The sequence below is a fragment of the Linepithema humile genome, chromosome 2, assembly GCF_040581485.1.
Source record: "Linepithema humile isolate Giens D197 chromosome 2, Lhum_UNIL_v1.0, whole genome shotgun sequence".
In the NCBI taxonomy this organism is placed as follows: domain Eukaryota; kingdom Metazoa; phylum Arthropoda; class Insecta; order Hymenoptera; family Formicidae; genus Linepithema; species Linepithema humile.
In genome coordinates, this window is record NC_090129.1 from 27,246,201 (window position 1) to 27,269,065 (window position 22,865).

A 22,865-nucleotide genomic window follows, 5' to 3' on the forward strand; every position below is an offset into this window, starting at 1 on the left:
TAATTTATTTAAAATCTTAAATAAAATTAATTAAATAAATTTAATTATTTGCAACAGATTACTGAAAAATTGTGGATGAAATACATATATGGATAATGTGACCATCTAATTCAAGTCGATAAAAGTGGCATTTTTAAATTAATAATTGTTAAAATTTGCTCTGAAAGAGTTTCGCATAAAACCGAATTACTACATTGTGTTTACAAATTCAAAAATGTCGATTTAGTATTTTATAAAAAGTCTTCATACAAAATTAATTGTTCTTTCATAAAAATTATTTTCGGTAATAGAGCGTTTTTATGTTTTAATAGTTAACGGGTTAGACAAATTCACCGGTTCTATTCTCGAGAATCGAATTCAACTGAGCCAAAAAACGATTCCAGTTTTCGTTCGATTCTTGACGACTGATCAGACCGGGCGGCGGTGGTTCTAAAATGCTTAATTTTTTTTCCTCTAATTTGCTTTCCGTGTGATTTATAATAGGTGGCGAGGGTAGCTCGTCTATCTTGCGTGACACGGAATCTGTAGGTGCTACTTGAATGTTTAATGGTCTCGTAGAGATCGCGAATATCTGCAAAGTGCTTAAAGGTGGGGGAAACAAACCACTTTCCACATATTGCTCCGAGAGATTGCAAGCTTCTTGGTTTTTGTTGGAAACTACTTCCGTATAGCACTTTGTCGTGTTTGCTTTATCTAATTTCGGGAAGCAAACGACAAATTCCGATGAGGCCGGCATTTTAGAATCATTTGAACGAACATTTTGCAATGAAATTAAATTTGGCTCTTCGAACGAATTCGCTAGCTTAATTTCTCTCGAAATTATTTTCTCCTGAAAACTACTACTATATGTTAAGATTTTTTTATCACGTTTATCGCGGAAAATATCGCTATCCGATAATTTGAGATTATACCTATTTTCCAAATTTGCGAACATCAATTGTTTGTTGTTATAATTGTATTTTTTTGTACAATGATCGACATGGCACATAAACTTACTCGATTTGTTCACGAAATGTTCACGACTGTTAAAAGAAATTGATTTTTTGCAATTTTCATATAAACTCGGTTTTATTTGAGACCTTGTGAGGCTCTTGTGGGACTTTCGACAAATTCGGGACACTCGATCTGCAGTGTTCTGAATGTGATCTTTAATTGTAATACCAACGGAAACATAATTTGCAAAGTCAGCATTCACAGGATTATTATATTGCAAACGGTATCTTTGGTTAGCAGCGTACAATTTTCTCCTCTCTGACACCGAAGACTCTCCCGGATGTAATACAGTGCGGAAGTTATTACTATTATACACATCTCCACTTTCACCGACTTGATGCAAATTTCCCAAAGAATCTTGCGATTTAGAACTATGAGACAAAGTGTTCGAAATACAGGCTGGCTTACCTCTCTTCGCCGCTACTCTAGCTTGCTCTACTTTCAAAGCAACTTCTACGGGTGCGATCTTTTCCGCATCCACTTTAGCTAGTTTACAGTCAACCGGGTTTGATTTGGAACGCGCCTCAACATTCATTTCAATCGCACAATTTTGCTGAATGTTGCTATCGGATTCGCACATCACAGTTTCTGGCTTTGGTTTGTGACTTAACAGGCCCGTGGACTGCGCGCTGATATCAGAATTGATTTTAGAGCAGTCAATGTCGGAACTGGCTTTCGACGGCGCACCAATATCTGACGGCGGTTTCGAAGGATCTATGTCGGACGTTAACGACTCTTCAGAGTCGACAATACGTTCTAAGGCCTGCGTGGAAATAGCTGACGAAAGTGGTCTGGACGCTGGCGGGGGAGGAGCTGCTCTCTTCTTTCGAAGACCTATGCAAGCAAACGGATTTGTGTTGACTGAAATATTGTGCAAAGTAGCAATGCCTTCCGCGTATAAGTAGAATTCTATTTAATTGCGGATATAATTATTTGATTTTTAAAAGATTTTACCATGTATTCAAGCTATAATTTAAAATAACTGTATCTTGAAAACAAAGTCGTTTACGAATCCGTATTTATTTACAACATTTTTCTTTGTTTGTTGAGACGTAGAATACACTTATAAATTTTGCGATACCATTTAGAAACACTACAAATACGCATGCACGTACACGTCATGCATACATGCATGTGTATGTATATTTCACGTATGTATCTAATAGAAAATAATTTATATATATTGTACAATAGTTACAAGTATTTAAACTTACTTGAATTTGAATCTGTGAGCAATTTAATCAGAATATCATAAAATTAAAAACCGGAATGTGCAGCAAAATGTATAATGTGTGTTAATATGTCTTAAATATAATAACTTAGAAAATTATGTTTTCATGGTTGTATGAAAAAGAAGAATAATTTTCTGTAATTTTTTGCACTAAATCAAAATTTGACTTCAAATAATGCGTATTATATCAATATTTTGGTCATATTTACATGTTATTCCAAAAAAAATTATGATATCATACGCACTTTTTTTGAGACAGGATTCAAATTCAGCGCATAAAAAGGAGAAAAAAAAATTATATCTCACCGGTGGAGCTGAGGCAAGTGCTGCTGATGCCTCGATTGAGTGTTTCTCCGGGTACCGCCAAATTACCCAGACTTTTGCTAGACTGCGAAGTCTGCGCCAACCTCCTGGCAGTATCGGACATTCCCGGCATTCTGCTTCTCCTCGGTAGGGTTTCCGGTAGTCTCGCTGTAGAATCCGGATTGTCGCTGAGTACGGAGGCCTCATGGTAACCGGAACTGTCGCTGCTGTTACGGCTGTGATTAATCACCATCTTATCTTTGCCGCCGATGTTCCCGGATGCATCCCGAACAGTTGATGCAATATCGGCGGGCGGTTTCGGAGCTGGTCTCCTCTTTCTTTGCGGCCGAGTCGGCGGCTGAAGGGGACTGGCGCTTCTTGTGGTCTCATCACTTCTGGCCGGTGACACGCTGCGACCCCCAAGACTGTCCATGCTCAAAGAGCTTTCTTTGGACTTTTTGAACGCGAAACCGAACACGCTTTGTTTACTTTGTTGTCGGCGTCGTTCTTCCTGTCTTTGCAGCGCCAATATGTCTTGCGTGCTCAATGTCTGGCCCAGACTCCTTTGTTTCGCGTACAGAGTCACTTCCTGCAGTTGATAATCCTGCAATGATAATGACAAGTCCAACGTCTCCTCCAAGGTGGCTGAAACAAAAAAAAAACAAATAAATAAGACTGAATAAATTTATGATTATATCTATTATATAACAATAAAATAAGTATTATGATATTATATTTAATAAATACTCAATTTAAAGAAATAATTGAATCTTGCTTATTTCTAGTTCAGTGAAATAAATAATTTTCGGTCTTATCACTATTGCATTATGTTACAAAGATATGTATATAAATATAATTTTATTATATTATAAATATGATGTTATTACATGTTAAGAATGTTCGAAAACAATTCTTATTTATTCCATTATTTCAATGATAATTCATTATTTTAAATTTAGATAACAAGTATACAATCGATCTCAGAATGATAGACACACTTTTTCGATGATTTTCCATATAAATCCAATATTCAATAGAACACTTGTGTGTTTCCTGAAGATAAAATGGATTTATCTTTTATAGAACAATCGGAAATAAGTCTATTATCTCAGAATCTTTAAAAAACAAATTCTCATATTATTGCTTTGCTCAAAGTTGACGAATGTAAAAAAAAATCATAGCATTATCTATAATGCTATGATTATACGAAATATTCTACGTACCTCACATTCACGTCTCAACATTTATGGCATGTGTTCTTAAATTTGCAACAACTATTCCGAAATCAAAGTACAATATAATAAAAATGTAGAACTTTCTATACGTATATTGTAGTAAATTACAGGATTGAATGATAGATTAAGTTACCTTTGAAAGAAATATCGGGTGAAAGAATAATTTTCACGTGACAGAGTACAGATATTGAACAGTGCATTCGCGGTTTAAAACATATCCTTCGCGCCCGGTGTTGTCGTGCCCGCGGGAGTATCGGCTTGCGTCGCCAACGTCCAGGGGACTCTTTTCGACGCGAGCGTGAATGTACCGAAAGGTATGCGAACGGGAACTGGAATTGCATTCTTCCCCGCTCTCCTCACGGCGGCACGGTATGGTGCGGCGCAGCGCGACGCGGATCAATTATAAAGTGTACGCGAGCAAGCATAAATGGATAGTGCGAGCTACCCGGCGTTTTATTCGCTCACGGGACGAGCCACGAGGATGAGGATAGGAGAGTAAAGTCCAACAACTAAAAGTAACAAGTACTGCAGCAGCCGGCAGCTTCGCGATAGCAATCTTAGCAGCAGCCACTGTAACTAGCTAACTGAAATATCTCGTGCACAACTCTGTACGCGTCGGAATATGCATCGTATTCCATCAAACATGAAGATCGCAATATAGAATGGTAGAACGCCCGCGAGGAATATCTCGAGTTATAGTATTTATGATTACTATAAATATTATGTAATAAATACATAAATTTGTTAATTTAATTTATTTTTATTGAGAAAGTATTTATTTCCCTCTAGAGCTTCAAAAAAATACATTATTGATATTAGAAATTTTTAGTTTTTGCATGACAAATGTTTACTTGGCATAAAATAAATAGCTTTATTTCTTTAAAAAAATATAAAACTTACTGCTGTTTGAATCAGATGCATTGAACATATCTTATTATTTTAAGGGAAGTTTTTATTTTGAAAGGTTAAAAAATCTTTTTTGCATTTTTTTGAATCCTCTGTGTATCCTCTTGAATCTTCCAAAATATGTGAAATAAGAGATTTTTTTAAATTCGGAAAATTCTCGGACTTACACGCTATTGAATGGAACAAGGTATAGAAGTACGTTTGGAACTATAAATACGTGAATTTCTCGAAACCATGTTTTCAAAACTTATGACATAATATCTCTGAAACGAATCGATTGATTAACTTCGGTTTTGTTTTGTTGTGAAGCAGATAGTTTTTACTAATGCATGAACCTAAAATATATAACAATTTTTTTTAATTACTATCCTTTTTTTAATTACTATCTTTTAATGGGTCTAAAAAAACAAAAAAAAAAACAAAAAAAAAATTTACTTCCAAGTTTGGAATACCGCCATTTTGTAAATTTTTAATTTTTTTCAATTTCTTAGATTTATGTACTAGATAATTTTATTAACTTTAAGAATTTTTGGTTTTTTTATTTCAAATCAACAATTATAATGCTATTACGCCCACTGATTAACCCATTCCGCCGAACGGATTAATTTTACGGATAACTGCACGTCACATTTTTTAATAAAAATTGATTTAAAAAATATTTTTTATTAAAACAACCTATAATGTATTTCATGAAAAAAGATATCTCACACTTCAATATTTTTTTTTATTTTCTTAAAAAAAATTCTTAAAAATTACTTATTTTTTGGCCTGCTAAAGTAGAATTTCTCCTTAAGCATAAAAATAAGCACATCTTATGTACGTATTATGATATAACTTAAGGTGATTCGAGCGTAAATTAATTTTTTTAAGAAATTATTCAAATTTATATTACTTGTACTTAGAGATTTCAAAAAATATAATCTCACAATTTCGATGACATTGACTTATTAATTACTGAGATATTTGACTTCAAAGTAAGAAACTTTTACACAGTGTCTTATAGCAAAAGTGGATGTTACATTTAATTATGTGCTGCAATAAAAAAACTATTCTTACGGTTTTGATTAAAAACAGTTAAAAAAACTAGTTAATAATAAATAAATTCAGAATAAAGTTTTTACAAAAAAATTACAATATTTCACTTGTTAATTATTGAGAAATTAAAGTTTGAAATTTGAAGATTTTTGTCACACTACTTAGTGATAAAGCACTGATATAATAATATGAGACTACTACATTATGTGACGTACGAGATTAATGTAATATTAATCCATTTTTTATTATGTCTAACTTTTGTCGACATATTTTATACTTAACAATATAAAAAAATCACAATTACGAATAGAATGTATGATCACAATACATCACAATATTTCACCTTACAGATTAAAAATTCATAAGTAAATCACACACACAATACACATTGTTGTCACATTTATAACGATGCACAGAGCAAATATAGTTTAATACAAATCAGACTATAGCATTTCGGAGCAATCATAAAATCGCTAAAAGTTTCGTATGTATAAATGAAAATTTCTTAATCTATTATCCCCTCATAAAAGCATTACTTTTAGCCAATATTGTTACTCAATCATTTTAAAAAAAGATTTATAGAAATGAGCATGTGCATGAGATAATCAGAAGAATAAATCAGAGGAAGACTCATTGAGACGTGATACGGAGAAAATTAAATTTTACTTCTTTGTTATGTACACAAATACACCAACTATTTGGCTTCAGAAGCCATACTTATTTGTGTGTCGCAATCACATTCGCGCACGTGCGCGCGCGTACACACGACTGTACAAGTGTATATAAAATTTGGATTCTCGGCTTGCATAGCTTTGTTTTCAAGATAAACATTATTTGTAATTTAATATAATTACATATATGTAATGTATTATAAGTATAATAAAAAAAAATATAATAATATAGTTTTTCTTTACGCAACTAAAAAGCATAGCTAATTGTTTGAAATTCGTTATAATTTGTTAAATATTTATTCAACAGTAGAAAGAATGCGCAACATAAAGTTGCTACAAAAATCACAAAACATTAATTTTTATTTGCAAATAGTCACCTGATTAGCTTGTTGCACAATTATTTGGATACGTTTTTTAATAAATATTAGCTTAGCTTCATTAAAACGTCACCGAGTTAGAAAACCTTGGCTCTTATCTATGTAAGTCTTTAAAGTTAGAGATAAGGTCTTTATTTTCAGTATCGTAAAAATTCACATTAACGTGCTATGCAAAACGCTTATCTATTTATAATTTCTTCAAATTATTGCAAAACTTATTAAAGTAAACTTAAATTTAACATTATGACTATCTTCTAAAATTTGTAATAAGAAATATTTTTGAAATATTTTTATATCATCAATGTTGAAATGTAAAATGTTACGTCTTTGAAAATTCAATTGCACAAGCATATCTTTTAAATTTCTTCGATCATACATCCAGCAAATTTACAAAATGCATAAATTCAAGTTCATTTATTGTTTAAATTGATCTGGCAATGTGATGTCGTCAAATTATATTAATTTCAATTTGTAATTTCCATTGACGCACGTTAAGTGTGCAAAAGAATACCTATCGGTTTTTAAAGTACTCTCGTTTTCATGATATTCGCTTATAATCCCATTTATTAAATCAAACTATCAAATTTGCAAAATAGTACAATATATTTTTTGAAACATTTTTTTGGTTATTATTATACCGAGCTTATTTTATTCGTGCAATTTAGTATAAACTTTGAAATATTTTTATAGAAATAGAAATTTTATTAACACATTCAAATTATCACGTTATTAAATAGTGTAGTTTGTACCTATCTTTTAAAATTTGTAATAAGAAACAATTTTGAAATGTTTTTATTAAATCGTATAATTTTATTTCAAAAATACTCACCCGGATGACGAAGTTCGTACTTGCTACTGTCGAGATTCTTCTCACGACATACTTCGTCCAGAATTTCTCCAAGGTTCATCTTCGGACTGACTCTCGACACGTACAGCTGATTTCTCGGTAGATGTACCTGCAGCGATTACCAAGGTGTCGCGTATTGCATTATCGATTTATTGCATTTATGCTACCGATACACTGTAAGTACGCTACTGACTCTAAATAAGATCCTCACAAAGGCCGGAAGACACGAGCATACTTGATCTATTTTGTGCATTTGTCGTTATCGAAAAAATACAAAATTTCGCCCATAAGCTTTAATGCTTGCTCATCGAAATACTCAAAGTATATTTATTTATTTTTTAGATAATGCTCTCTTTTACAATAATTTTTTTAAATATTATGAAGATAAATAATGAAAAATATAATCGCAAAAACTTTCCTAAACCATTGATATATTTTTTTAATTTTGGATTTTAAAAATTGGATTGAAATTCATCATATATATGATAATAAATAACTCGTATGATGATGACTCGTACATTTGTTCAAAATTGTTAAAAGTTTGTTGGTACTTTACCTGCAATCTAAACGTTGTTTCGAAAGGTTGATTAGCCTGCTTCACCTTTCGCGGCACACACATGCCCTGTTTGGAGAGTAATTTAACCTGTACAGAAAAAATAGAAATGTCTTCAATCGTGTTTGGAAATTCAATATATAATAACGGTTATATATATATAAATGGTTAATATGAGAGAGAAAGAGATGTCTTTTTTTTTAAATAATTCTTATTTTATCAAATTCAGTAAAAATAAATGCATAGGATCGACAAAAAAAAATCACATTAACATTAAATTCTTATATCTTAGAGAAAGTATAACGGTTGGTACCGGGAATTGAAGTGCGAAAGGTTTAATCTAGCATGCGAAGTCAGCGAGTGAACGTTAAAAGAATCGTCGTTAGAAAGTGCGTTCTCGTGTAGAAATTCATGTGACACGCGCTGGGAAAATTGTTAGGATCATTAACAGCGCTGACTGCTGTTCAAGTCAAAAAAACCGGAAAAATCAACAAAAAAAAAAGCGGCACAGCGACTTCGCGTGAATCTACGACAGTAAAATTGGAACTCGTATGCAATTGTCTATTTATGCGGATAAAAACAATGCAATGCAATGAAATCAGTTGCATACGACTGGTTTGACTTGGAATTCTAATTAATTGCTTTTTATTCAAGAAGCAATGCGTCTTGTGGACTGATGGTAAAATCCAAAGTAAGTAACTGATTGATTACATAAGTCGATGATAATAACGCTCCATTTATGAGCTGAGGCTAAAGCGCTTATATTTCATCAAAATGTAAAAGAACTTCGCACGATTCTTGCGGGAAAACGTTTTCAGTCAAATTGTATGAACTTGTGATAACGATATAGTTCTTGTGTCTTTGATCAAAAAATGGGCACAGAACTTTTTTATGCACAGTTTTTGAGTTATAGGCACTTGAAAATCATCGTCACAAGCACTGAGTACTGATAAGTTAGCTCTACGGCACTGCTATTCCCGGCGCTCGACGTACATGCTTTATGTTTGTAGAAGTATTTGTGCGTATGCGTGTATGTTATTTTTATTTGTTAATCTGCACAGACGTATGTTCCAGACTTTTTACCAGGTTTCGTGCAGCAACTAAATATCAAATCTGGATCGCTTACGCGAGTTCGAAGATAACAATAATGAAAAAAATAATCCAATTTTAGGATACTATTACACTTGTCCGAATAATGCTAGGACATTAGGATCATGCGCTCATGTAGCGAGCGTTCTTTGGTTTTTAGAGTATGCACAACCATAATCAAATATCAACTAATAATTAAATATCTCAGTACAACTCTATTGCATAATATCGCCGATGCTAAAAATATAAATCAGTAAAATAACCCAGCGAGAAATGAAATAGAAAAATAATTATATATCTTTTATAATTACTGCTTTCATTTAATATGTCTTTACGAATGTACGTCTGTAGAGATTAATAAATAATAATAATATACACGCATACACGCACATACGTACAAACACTTCTACGAACATAAAGCGTGTACATTGAGCCGGAAATAGCAGTGCCATAGCGCTGGCCTACCATTACCCGTTGCTTGTGACGAATCGTGCGGGATTTTTTGTAGACAACATACAATTGTTTTCAAGTTTATATATTTAGGAACCACAAAAAATAGTAAATTTGTAATCAGAAATATATTATCTTTGTACAAATTAAATTGTTAGTTACCTGAAGAGCGTCCAATGCTCCTATAGGAGTATTCGGATGATGAGATAAAACCAAGCCATGTTCGCCGATCGCTTGAAGTGTATAATTCGAAGCTGTTAATTTGTGAGCCGTTGCAATTTGCACCAGAAGATCCATCATCGGTGTACTGCATTAAAGTTTTTTTTATTCAAGAATGCATTGATAAACACAATGCGTGTTATACAAATACTAATTTTCAATTACAAAAATCTTTAAAAAATTATAGCACATAGTCAACAATGAGCAGTAGCTACAAATAGGAGACACATATTTTTTTTCGCATGTGCTTTGTACCTCCTTAATACTGTGACTCTCTGCGTACGAAGATAGTGATCGTGAGGCAGTTGAACTAGAAGCTCCATACTTCCGGCTAACATGTCTGCCGGAGTATTTTCAGTCACAGTGAGAACCATTCTAGATGACTTCTCCTCTCTGCTCCTGAAACAAAATATATTTCTTAACTAAAATGTTTTTTAATTAGTTATATTTATGATACTTTTAAAAAAACGCAAAAATTTTGAAAATTGTCTAGTCTAACTATTTTAGAAGACAGATGCAACTTTTTATATAAATGGCGCTACAGACATATTTAATCATAAATATAAAATAATACAATTTTTTACATTTATATAAAACTCGATAAATTTTATTAAAAATTATCAAATTTATCATTTTAAATATGTGAACGTATGCATACATAGTGCGTAATTTCTACAGTCATAGATTGATTATAAATATGATTTTAACGATTGAAATACTTTTCAATTTGAAGACGCAAAAGACACTAAAGAAGATAAAAATTATAAAATATAAGAACTCTACTAAAGGAGATTATTTTGCACTTACTGAAAGTTTAATAAGAGATCCATTTGTATAATGAATGATGCATACAAATAATGTTTTATTTTGAATATAATTGTGCGTATAATCCAAATTATGAATATACGATTGTGTTTCAAGAATGGTGTTATCTGTTGTATAATTCATATATGTTCGCACACAGAATAGTTGTTATATAACTATTCGTATGTATTTTAAATGTAAATGCAAGAATCAGTAAGTACCTGATCGTCGTAAATTATATTCACTTCGCAAATCGATGCATTGCATAGATAATAAATCTTTCTGCCCAACATATATAGAAATATCATATAAATTGAACATTTTTTTAAATAAATATTCAATTTTTTTTCCCCCTAAGAAGTTTCCACCTTGACAAAGTCGTAGGATAGGTAGAACACGGGGAGCGCTAAGAATACACGGAAAAAAAGAATTTTGCTATCGCTGCAAAATCGTCGTTACTATTGTATATTAGATGTGATAGCAACAAAACTTTGCTACCATAACTAATTTTTCAAAGTATTCGATATATCAGCAAAATCTATTTTGCTGGTAGAATAAATGAATTTTGTTGAGTACATTTGTTCGTAAAGACACATTAATTTGCCGCTACAACAAAATAATTTATTTCTAACAAATGTATTTTGCTAATGCAGCAAAATTGTTGCTGCCAATGCAAATTTTAATGGCAAAGTAAAAATCAATTTGTTATAATAGCGATATAATTTGTAGATTTAGCAAAATTATTTGCAGCAAATAAAATTAGTAACAAATCTCTTTACTATCCATATAATAATTAACATGTTTTGCTATAACAGCGTAAAATTTGCTATGCCAGGAAATTCTTTTTTTCCGTGTACGCAAGAAAAACCTAACCTTTTGACCGGTCAAATGCCGGTCAATCGGCTTCGTTGACAAGATACGACCATTAAGATACTCTTACATTGTGTATTAATTTGCACTTGACTACTTTCAATAGAGAAATTATTGCGCCATGTAGAGTAATGGTAGAAAATAAAAATGGTGAATTCAAGAATAATAGAATGTAAATCCTAAAGAAAAATCTGCATTTATATTGCAGAAAATTCTACAACAGCATGTAGAAACTATAATATTTTCATTCTCGCAGCGGTAAGAGACAGGTAAAAGAAATACTCAGTCCCTGTTTTCTGAGATCGCGGGTTGGTAATCGGAAGTTATGCAAACCCCAAGCACACATAGATTCGAATGTACGTAGTCTGAGGTGCGCGTACAGACGTAATGGTACACAAACGCATGATTCGGAAGGAGTGATAATCATCAAATTTACATGTGTATAGTTGCATCATACGGATAAAAGGAGTTAATCAAACTACATTACATTCAGTCGGTACTTTGTAATAACTTTCTATTTCTGAGAAAAGAAAACATAAAAGCATATAAAATTTATTAAAATAAAATAATGTATCTATATATTTTATTTATAAAAAAATATGTTTCGAAAAAATCATTTTAAATAATTTGTACATCAAGTTTTATTGCTATTATTTAATTATTATAATTAATATAATTATTAATATCTTTATTTTGTATGAGTATTTCAGTACACATATGTATATGCGAAACGAAAGCACGCAAATTAAATAAAAGAAAAACGAATTCGTTAGAAATAGGTAAATAATATTTACCTCAAACGAAGGCATGCAAATATTATGTTGCGAGAGCTATGAAGCGTCTTCGTGTTCCACGGGACAATTGCGGAAGCGCATACCGCGATTCTAATTAAAGGCTATTGGTTCCCGATATGGTCTCGTAGGTTTACAATCGTAGAAAAAGAAAGATATGATCGCCGCGCATTAGATGTACAATTATATTGCAATTATATATATAGGTACGTGTAACTGCGTCGAAGGCTCGAGATCACAACGCAACGAAAAAACTGTGAAAGCTGATTAAGGCGTCGCTAATTAAAGGCTTACGGTTGATTCGGTTCTGTGATTACGCTAAACTGCCAACGCTCTATTACTCCGGAAATTTCACCTGCTTATGCTTCTATCAGTCGAGCTTTTATACAATATAATTTTTATAAAATAATTTACTATATAAAATCTGTTTGAAAAGTGTATTTTAAGATAGTTTGCGCGTACGAGATGGCTGGCTAATCACATCGCATAATAAAATCTGTATCCACACCACGAAAATCAATAACGGAAGTTGGAGTCGGGAAAAGGTACAATTAAAACTGATTACAACCGGTTTCTTAACAGTACAGCGACAAGATTATAGCGGAAAAAATCGCAACACGAATATCTCGTTGAGAGAAAACCGCCACTTGTTTGTCGACCGTAAATTAAAATCGTAGTTTAAACACGAAGAAACGCGGCACAGATAACATACTGTTTAAATTGACACATGATATCAACATACTTAGGTATTGTGGCACAAGGAATATTCACAAAAACATTCATTCGAATTAGCGATCGCGCTATTAGAACTGTATTTCGAGACTACCAGTTTATACGTTTATACATTTATAAAATATATTTCGACAAAATGTACTATTTATTATAATAATAAAAACGTGCAAGTCTGGTTGAATGTCGCAAATTACAAAATTAAATTTATTGAGGTTTAAGATTATTTGTTTTAGTAAAGTAGAATAATATTAAAGATTTAAATTTTAATATTATTAACAATTTCTTTTTTATGCATTAATAAAAAGTTTCTATTATTTGCAATTTTTATCAAGATATTTTGATCAATGTCGAAGACAGTGGTTACGTAATTATAAAATAATCCCAAATAAAAAATGAGTTCCAGGAATGCCATCAGGCATGAAAAAAAAACTGGTTTTGTGTATTACATCATAAAGAGATTACTTTGAAAGTGAAAACAGTCGATGTAGAGCTAATTGTCAGTAATATACGAGAAAAAAAATAAGTCGTCGATATCATACAAATTTTGCTGTTTTATTGTATTATCGATTTCTTATTTAGCATATTTCTTATTAAAGTAAAAAAAAAACAATTTATTCATTATTATAGTAAATATATTTCTATATATATTTCTTTCTTTTCTATAGTATCACTAAAATAAATTATATAAACACACTCGAGATATCAATCTAAAATGTAATAAGATGTAATAAATGCAAAATAAGTGCGTTGTAGCGATCTTGCAATTGTTATTCTTAACGAGTCAGCTGTGTGTTTTGTATGCGTAGTCACCAGTTGTCAGATACCTTTGCGAAATTAATGGACTGCTTGGCAATAACCGTAAATGATTATATTTAAACATAACACGGGTGTGTCATATCATACACAAACTGATATATCAAGGCCAAATATAAAAATTTACACCATTCATTCCGTTCATTCTTTTTAGATAAAATTAAAATTTCAAACACTAGCAAAAGAGTTGAGCAAGTTCATAACGATAAACAATCGTAAATAATAATCAATAATGTGTTTTTTATATATAATGTCGAATATTTCAGAAGATTTAAATCTAGCAAAAGTAGAAAACATTAAATTATTTTTTATTTTTAAAGCAATTTTGCACAAAATAAATTATTTTCTTTCAGTAAGAAAAAGACAATTTTCTGGAATTTTAATCGTTTTTAAAGATGTTATTTAAAAGGCCGGCTTAGCCACTTGCGCCCTGATATTTTTTCTCTCCATCTTCCTTTTTTCTTTTAATAATTTCCCATTTAATTCGTACATTCTGATTCTCCGATGTGAGATCAATGTACTTAATTTTCGTACACTCCAAGTATCTCAATCTGAAATCGATGAACAATTTAACGTCTCGATGTAGACGAATAAGTTTTTATGTGAAAAATAAAAAAATAATAAATTTTCGCATCAACAACTGCGACGACTCGACAAAGTCTAGTATTATATCAATTCGATAGATTATTTAAAAGATTCTAAGATTAAAATATATCAAGAAAAAAATTTTCCTGCAAAAACAAAAATTGTGTTTAAAAGGTCAAACTATGTTTAATGTGATAGACAAAGAGATATTAAGCACCATATATAAATATAAATATCATGTGGCGAAACGGAGCAAATTCTTTCTTGAAATGCCAACTTTGGCTCCGAATCGAAAATAAGTCGACAAAAACAGGTTTCAACGTGCATTTATTTCTTATTTTTATATGTAAATAAATATTATTAATAAATATTATATAATATTATATTAATTCATCAGTATTAATATAAAAAAGCAAACATCATAAAAAAATTTTAGAGAAAACGTAATATAGTTATAATGAGCAAACATTAAATTTATTGTATTTTATAAATATGATATCTATTCGCACACGCACGCACGCGCCCCCCCCCCCCCCCCACACACAAAATATTTTTGTTACTGCTGAAATAAGCAAATCAAATAAAAATACATGATAGCAATGCTTATCGGCTTCAGAAAAAAGCAACTACTATTTTCGATAAGAAATCAATAACGCTAATATCTTAAATAATATATCGATGAAACAATCGGTTCTATTATTCGCGTTATCTTGACAACTAGGTATAGATCATATATGAACAAAGCAATAATCTATACAAAGTATTTAATGATAAGAGCGCATTAATTATTGTTCCTTGTATCTCTCTTGTAAACATCTCAAAATATTTGACAGACATTTATAGCAAAAAGCTTTTTGTTGCATGTAACATGCAAAATATTCATTTTTAATATAAAATAAAATTTAATTTAAAAATAAAATCATTAATTTTACATTATTATGCGTTGTTATAACAGACTATTTTTACTCCAAAAGGATGTGATAACATATTTACACAGTAAATACAAAATATCAATAAATATATAATTGATAAATATATTATTATAGAAAAATATTACATTATTTATTATTATTTCGTATATTATACTTGATTAATTATATTTTAATAATAAACTCCTATTATATTTACTACCGAATACGATATTATGATTTTAAATAATCAATTTTACATAGAAATATGATGTTTACGTTCACCGAGTGTGTGTATAGAGATATTACTTTCGCAGAATGTATGTGTATCTTTGCATATTTAAGATGAAATATTCCATGTACCGTTTTCGATTTAAAGCATATTAATATTTACAGCATATTATTCTGATAATTATAATCGAGTATATATATTCTAAATATATATAACTCCTATAAAAAATGTTTGTAATTTTACCTCAAAATCCAAAATTGTGTGTTATTCTATCATGTTATCCAGTCATCCGTGAGCCACTCGGAAATTTTAAAGAAGAACAGATTCACTATAAATTCTAGTTTTGTCACTGTCACTGCTCCCGTAATAAACACGTTATAAGATAAACAGTTTTTTACCAATCGCGTACATCTCTGGCTAAAAAAAAATGTTACTGCATTGAATAAGCGCAATAATCCTCTTTACTTCTATCTATTTGTTCATTACGCGATAGTTATACAACACGAGAATGTCATGCAATGATGTAGCGCGTTTGCGAATAATAATTACGTGATAAGTTTATCGTGAAAAGGCGCGGCACACGTGCGTTTACTAAAAATCCATACATGGACTACCTCACGAACTGTCGTTCTGCAACTGACCAACAAGTAACCACAGGTAACGGCTTTCGCGCCGGAACACTTCGGCAAATTTCGCCTGCTCGCCGCTCGCCGTTGCGCGACCATCCGTCACATCTTCGGTCGACCTCGCTGACGTTCGGTCGCGTTCGGATGTGTTCGCGTAAAGCGACAAGGCCGACGCACCTGGAGCATTGATGACAGATCAGCTGCTCGATTCGATTTCGACCGTTCACCGGCTTCTACGCGGTAGAAATATGTAGAAAATAATACACTTTCAGAGTTATTTCAATTCTTATCAATTATACAGACTTTTTTGTTATTGATGGTATATTGAAAGAAATAGAGATTCTACATGAAAAAATAAATAGGAAATGTCGAACATTTATATAAACATTAATATAAATCATAAACAATCTTTTGTGCAAGATATTGATATGGCAAATTAATCATTTAGTTTTATAAAATATTTATATACAAAGTAATAATATAAAAAAATAATATAAATTATATTGAGTAACATATATAAGTTATATACTTATAATGCCATTTGTTTTATTTTAAAGAAATAATTTTATTTCGAATATTAAAACATTACTTCTCTATAAAGAAAATCAACAAATAATGTTGTATGATTTGACATTAACTTTCATTCTTTAAAAAACAATATTGCTTGACTGATATTTCCTTATATAGTCGGATAATGTTGGATTGTGAAATATCTAATCTATAATTTTCTTAATACACCGCGCACAATATCAACATCGATAACAAACTGTACTTCTTATAATTATCTAGCAATATCGACATTTTATCCGATAAAGAGATTCCTATGTTGTTGAATTATTAAAATGACTCTATTCAAAATATATCTCATCTTTTGGACGTATTCATTCATACATAACACATAATAAAATAATTTATAGATAGTAAAACAAAATATTGATTGTCCAAGATTAATGGGTTATTTCATTTTAGAAATGTATTCATCAAATTCATTGAACATTATTGTATAATAATCTTTTTTTAAAGAAAAGCTACACACACAATATTATTAAAAATTTATCTTTTTGAAAAAAAGACAACAAATATACACGCATTTCTCAAAAAAAACTTTTGTACATATAACTTATGTACATATATATAAAAGAAATAAGATAAAGCATTGTGTAAAACTGAAAAAGAATCCCACCAAACATATAAAAAAATTAAAAATGTAGTTATAGATCATTCTTTATCATTCAAGTTTTTTTTTCGATTTCTTATCGACCTGCTTTGTCATTTAAATTTTTCGGAACAATCTTTGCATACACTTTTTTCATGTTCAAATCTTTTGTAATAACCTTGTGCACAACCACATTCAAGGTTGCTGCTGGCATATAAGGCGCCTTTGTGCAAAAGGCATTTTAATGCTTCCTCTCCCCCTATTAATATTATTATTTACCAATTTTTTAATAAAAAAAATAGAACTACACTTTCAATTATAATAATAAATAAAATATTTTTTAAATAATTTATTTAAATAATTTTAGAAAAAGCGCAATTTTTCATGTTTGCTCCTAGTACTAAAATGTTTCGGCACAGCTGTATGCGTACAGAAAGATTTTAGAGACGCCGGAAAATAAACAACTATCTCTTCGACCAATGGTCTTAGATTTTACGATATGGTTTCTCTAAATTGATTTATAGTACTTGTTTTGAAAAAAATTATATCTGAAGCAAGCACACGTAATTGATGTTAGGAATGGAAAAGTGATTTTTTTAATTTAATTTGTCGTCCTCCTTGTTAATACGCCTTTGCACAACTTGCACACCGGCTCTCTCTTGCGGCGGCCCTGCAACATTCTATTCATAATATCGAGATCTAACATCTAATCATTGCAAAATCTATGTACGTTTTTTTAATCTCCAATTTATCAAAGATTTTCTTGACTTTAAGATAACTATTTGTAGACTTCAATTGTTTTTAAATTTAATAACGATGGAAAGAAAAATGAGATAACTTCGTAACAGTAGAATATGGATATTTATTCATGTGTATCTGTAAGTACTTTTTATATGCATAACACCTTGAAGAGGTTACAGTCTAACGGTTTAGCGACATGGAATTTCTCCGATATTTTATATATATAGCCACGCAGATTTCCCTTCGTCAGCAAAATTACAGACACACTTTTTCGCACAAATATATGTACAAATATATCTCGACAATGTACGAATCTTAAACTGTGTTTCAAATGTTTTGCACTTTCTTTTTTATTATTTCAGTTTCAGTTTGAAATAAATTTTTCCTTAACAAAAATTTGTAAAATTTATATGAATCAATAGCTCATGAATTATAATATATCGGCATAAACTTTCATGTACACTTTAAATGTATTACAGTACTTGTTTCGAAATATACAAATAAAACAATGGATAAGCTTTATTCTTCGATTAATTTGAGAATTAATTAGAAACAACTTTAAAATATTAAAATTGATAATATTGTAAGCACAAATGGCACTTATAGTTAAATTTTTATCAAGGAAACTTTACTACAAATTAACATTTTCACGGCAAATGCAATAGTAATTTTGACTCACTGTAACGTTCAAAACCACTGACGTATTTTAAAACCCATATTATTACAATCATCGATGCAATATGCGAAAAATTCCTTGTCCAAAGTCCGTTGGAAACACTAAGGGTGCATATGTTGAAAGACCACGCACGAAATGCGTATAACCGCCAGCAATGGTTATGTGTCAAAATACCGTCGCTAACCATCTGCCTATCCGTAATTACAGACATAATGTTGTTGATTTTTTTTCGCACAATTTATATTAATTAAAACATCACAAAATTACACCAGTATATTTCGTAAATATTTTAGAAAATCTGTAAATCTACAAACAGCCGTTTAATTAAACCTTAAAATTATTATAATCAGAAACTCAAACTGATATGATATTTCGGTTCGGTTTACGGATACAGTCCAATAAAATATTTAATAACTGTTCCGGTTCCAGTTTCAGTTTTTTAGTTAATAAAAAAGAACCGGAACCCTTTAAATAATGGTTTTTTCGGTTCCAATTATGGTTTTTCTAAAATTTTTTTTAACACAATTAATTTAAATTAAAATTAATATTTGAGTGAAACATTAACAATTACACAATTAATAAATTACACAATTAATAAATTTATAAATCAAAAACAAAAATTTAAGAAAGAAATATCCGCGTTAGAAACGGATATAAAAAGTTTGGTTAATTTTCAAAAGTATACAAAAGAAATACGCGACAAAAGTGCATGCATACAATTTATAAATGCATTAAGTAACAGATTCTTATTTTTTATAACATTTGATTCACACTTAGAAAATAACTCATTACATTTTAATATGTTTGTTACATTTTAACATTATTACATTTTAACATAAATGTAATCTATTTTTTAAAACATAAAAGATTTTTTTAGAAATATTGAATGTAAAACTTAATTTAAATTTTTTTTTGGCAGTATTTAATGTAAAATCTGTTTTATAATTATTTTTCTATAATTTTCTAAAATAAAAAAACAGAATTTACAGTTTTATTTCATCAAAATAATATTTTGCGAGAAAAATGTAAGCATGTAAAAGCTTCATCAACTCGTTTTTCATTTTTTGTTTTATATCCATTGCGTGTATAATAGTTTAAGTAAGACTTAAACAGTAAGCAAATTGGTCAATCACCGTCGAATTTTCTCGAGAATAATGACTGTAATTACTCAATTTATTCACTGCCGAAGTCTTACTACTTACGTTTTTTGTGCTATGGTCCTCATTGCATGAATGTATTGCAAGAGCCACTATAAATTATGTAACATAAAGAAGAAAGAAGAACGATATAACAAATAAAAAATTTAACAAATAAGAGTAATAAAGTATAGAGCAGGAACCGAAACAAGCCGTAAAAACCGAAAATAATTTTACTGACCCGGTTCCGGTTCTGGTATTATAAACTTTACGAAATTTCGGTTCCTGGTTCAGTTTGATTAAAACAAACGGTTGTCGGTTATCGGTTTCGATTCCGATCAAAGTCCTTGTGTATAATGCATATATGTAGGTATCATTTCAAAAAGACTTTTACTTTTATTAGGAATATTACTTTCTATATATAGAATGTAAAATAAGGTATTCGTAAATTTTTAGAGTCATTAAATTTGGATCTTTGGTCAAAATTTTGGAAAAAAACAGATTTAAAAAGCTGAAAATTGCAATAATACAGAGAAGAAAGAAATACACACATACACACATACACACTGATAACACTCTGCTTTCTTCAAACATACATTCTATAAATACAGAGACATTCCACAAAATATTTTTTTAATTTAATATCTTATTCAATATTTTCTTCAATATCATAAAATGATAATATTGTTTTTCTTTCTTTTTCTGCTGTTTTCTTTTTTAAATAATTATATTATTTATAGAGAAAAATTTGTCGCTGATAAATATTTGTTGTAGTCATGTTATTGTTAGATATGTGTTGCTATAAGTAATAACGTACATTAAACTCTATACATACTGGAATGTATCTTTCTACGTAAGCCTAACACATACAAGCCGCGAGATGATGAAGAGGGCAGCAGGTTGGCTCTATATCTTTCCTTCATAAGCTATCGTATTATGTAATACCGGTTTAGTCCTTTTTACTCATAATTTTTATTATATTTTTAACAATCCTTGTATAGTATTTTACCAGTAGCCAGTTATTTTTTTATATTTTATTTACTCTAAGTTTTCTGTAGTGTTTAAATTTAAATTTAATATAACCAAACGTAAAGCTATTTTAATCTATATTATTCCTCTTAACAGATTACGATGCCCTTAATTTGTTTGGTTTTGTCGTTCAAAAGTAATTTTACTATAATTTTCCCTCTCCATTTTTATTTCATTTTAATATATTGTATATTGTAGTTCTGTTATAATATCATAAAGGCTTAAATGCCTTCCGTCCACACAACATAAAAATATAACTATTTCTGAAAACGCTACAATTCTGTATGCATAACTCTAAGTTTCGACAAGGCTTAAATCTAATTTAAATGTAAATCTCAATTATTATGTTTAAACGCCATATTTCAGTTAGTTTGTTTAGTTTTGCTTTCTTCTCTCGCCTTAATTTAAGGATTTTTAGGCCTCAATCTGAATACTAAATAATGTTTCTCAATTGTTTAATTACTTATTATCAAGTTCAGAAAACTTTTTTTTGGCAAGTTTTATTCCGTTTTGCCGTTTATCAAAACATTATTCTTATAAATATTACAAAACCCTTCCCCTATACACAAACATTTGTATTGCGCGAACGGTATGGTGCTGCCAAAGTCATGTATATATCCTAAATAAAAAAGTCCCTCATAAGCATTTTCTCAATCAATAAGCTTTGTTCCTACGATTCCTACGATTGTAATATTTTTTTTTTCAATAAAAATAGTTCTTTGTAAGCTTTCCGCAGGGATGAATGAACCGCACAATCATTTGGGTTTACAATTAGCAAACCTACCTGAGCTCATGATTGCAATATATACCTATATATATATATATATATATAGGTATGTATATATATATATATATAGGTATGTATATATATATATATATATATATATATATATATATATATATATATATACATATACACTTAACTTATCACAAAAAAATCCTTCCTAACACATTGAAAAATTCTATTTTTGATTGCAGATGTTGTATATTGTAGTTATGATAGTAATAAAAAATGGAGATTTTCAAAGCGCCTACAAAAGAAGAAAAGCACAACTAACCTGCTGCTAATAATTTTACGCAATGTAATTTTGCAATTATAATTTGCACCGTTTTACCTTGTCTCTACCATTTCTAACGGTAACTAGAACTAATGACCGTATTCAAATATATCTTCTCGTAGCGTGCATAACGTATACATGTATACAATTACAAACATGTAGGAACAATGCCGTTGCATAGTGACTATAATAACCCCGTCACAACTATTAATAACAGAACACGTAACGTAACAAATTTTCCTTCGTTTGTCTTTTTCTTTACTATTATCTTACTCAATCATATACTCACAAAAAAATTCTTTGTTTATGTATATTCTAACAAATAAAAAATTATTAAAAAAATTAATGAAATGTTCAAATTATATCAATAGAAGTAAAGTTACATATAATAATATATATGACAGTGAACTTTAAAGGAAATATTTCTTTTGCAAATATATCTGCATTTTTTTCATATTGAATAGATAAAATTTATAATATCCAATCAGTGATTATGTATATATTGGGCACATTTATACACACATTCATGGTTTCATATTTAGTATTATAACTTTCCTCCTGCGTTCCTCTATCTTTAATCAGCGATACCGTTCTTAACTTCCTCATTCGTGAGAGCATAAAAACCGTTGTGTAACACGTTCCTCTCTGAATAGAAGCCTTTCTCAAGATATCCTCTCAAAATTGCAGCTTCTGTGATACATTTATTCACAGCATAATGCATTTTACAATCGATAGATTTAATGACATTAGAATAATTGAAAATTAATCTAATTATAATTACAATTAGTTTGACCCTTAA

The 22,865-nt window shown here is 30.1% G+C and overlaps 1 protein-coding gene across 10 annotated transcripts in view; it reads right to left on the reverse strand.

The window, feature by feature from the left end:
• The window catches only part of LOC105678019 (protein cordon-bleu), a 32,655-nt gene that overhangs the window by 8,418 nt on the left and 1,372 nt on the right, over positions 1-22,865 (reverse strand). For 8 of the 10 annotated variants that reach the window (XM_067349824.1, XM_067349823.1, XM_067349822.1 and 5 more), the window contains exons 2-7: positions 10,165-10,308; positions 9,853-9,997; positions 8,155-8,241; positions 7,581-7,707; positions 2,531-3,172; positions 1,402-1,827 (exon numbers count right to left, since the gene is read on the reverse strand). In XM_067349824.1, coding sequence (XP_067205925.1) covers positions 1,402-1,827; positions 2,531-3,172; positions 7,581-7,707; positions 8,155-8,241; positions 9,853-9,997; positions 10,165-10,308 — 1,571 coding nt within the window. Of the gene's footprint in view, positions 1-1,401; positions 1,828-2,530; positions 3,173-7,580; positions 7,708-8,154; positions 8,242-9,852; positions 9,998-10,164; positions 10,309-15,887; positions 16,291-22,865 lie in introns of those variants that run through there. The other 2 variants (XM_067349825.1, XM_012376980.2) reach the window with 2 other exon arrangements.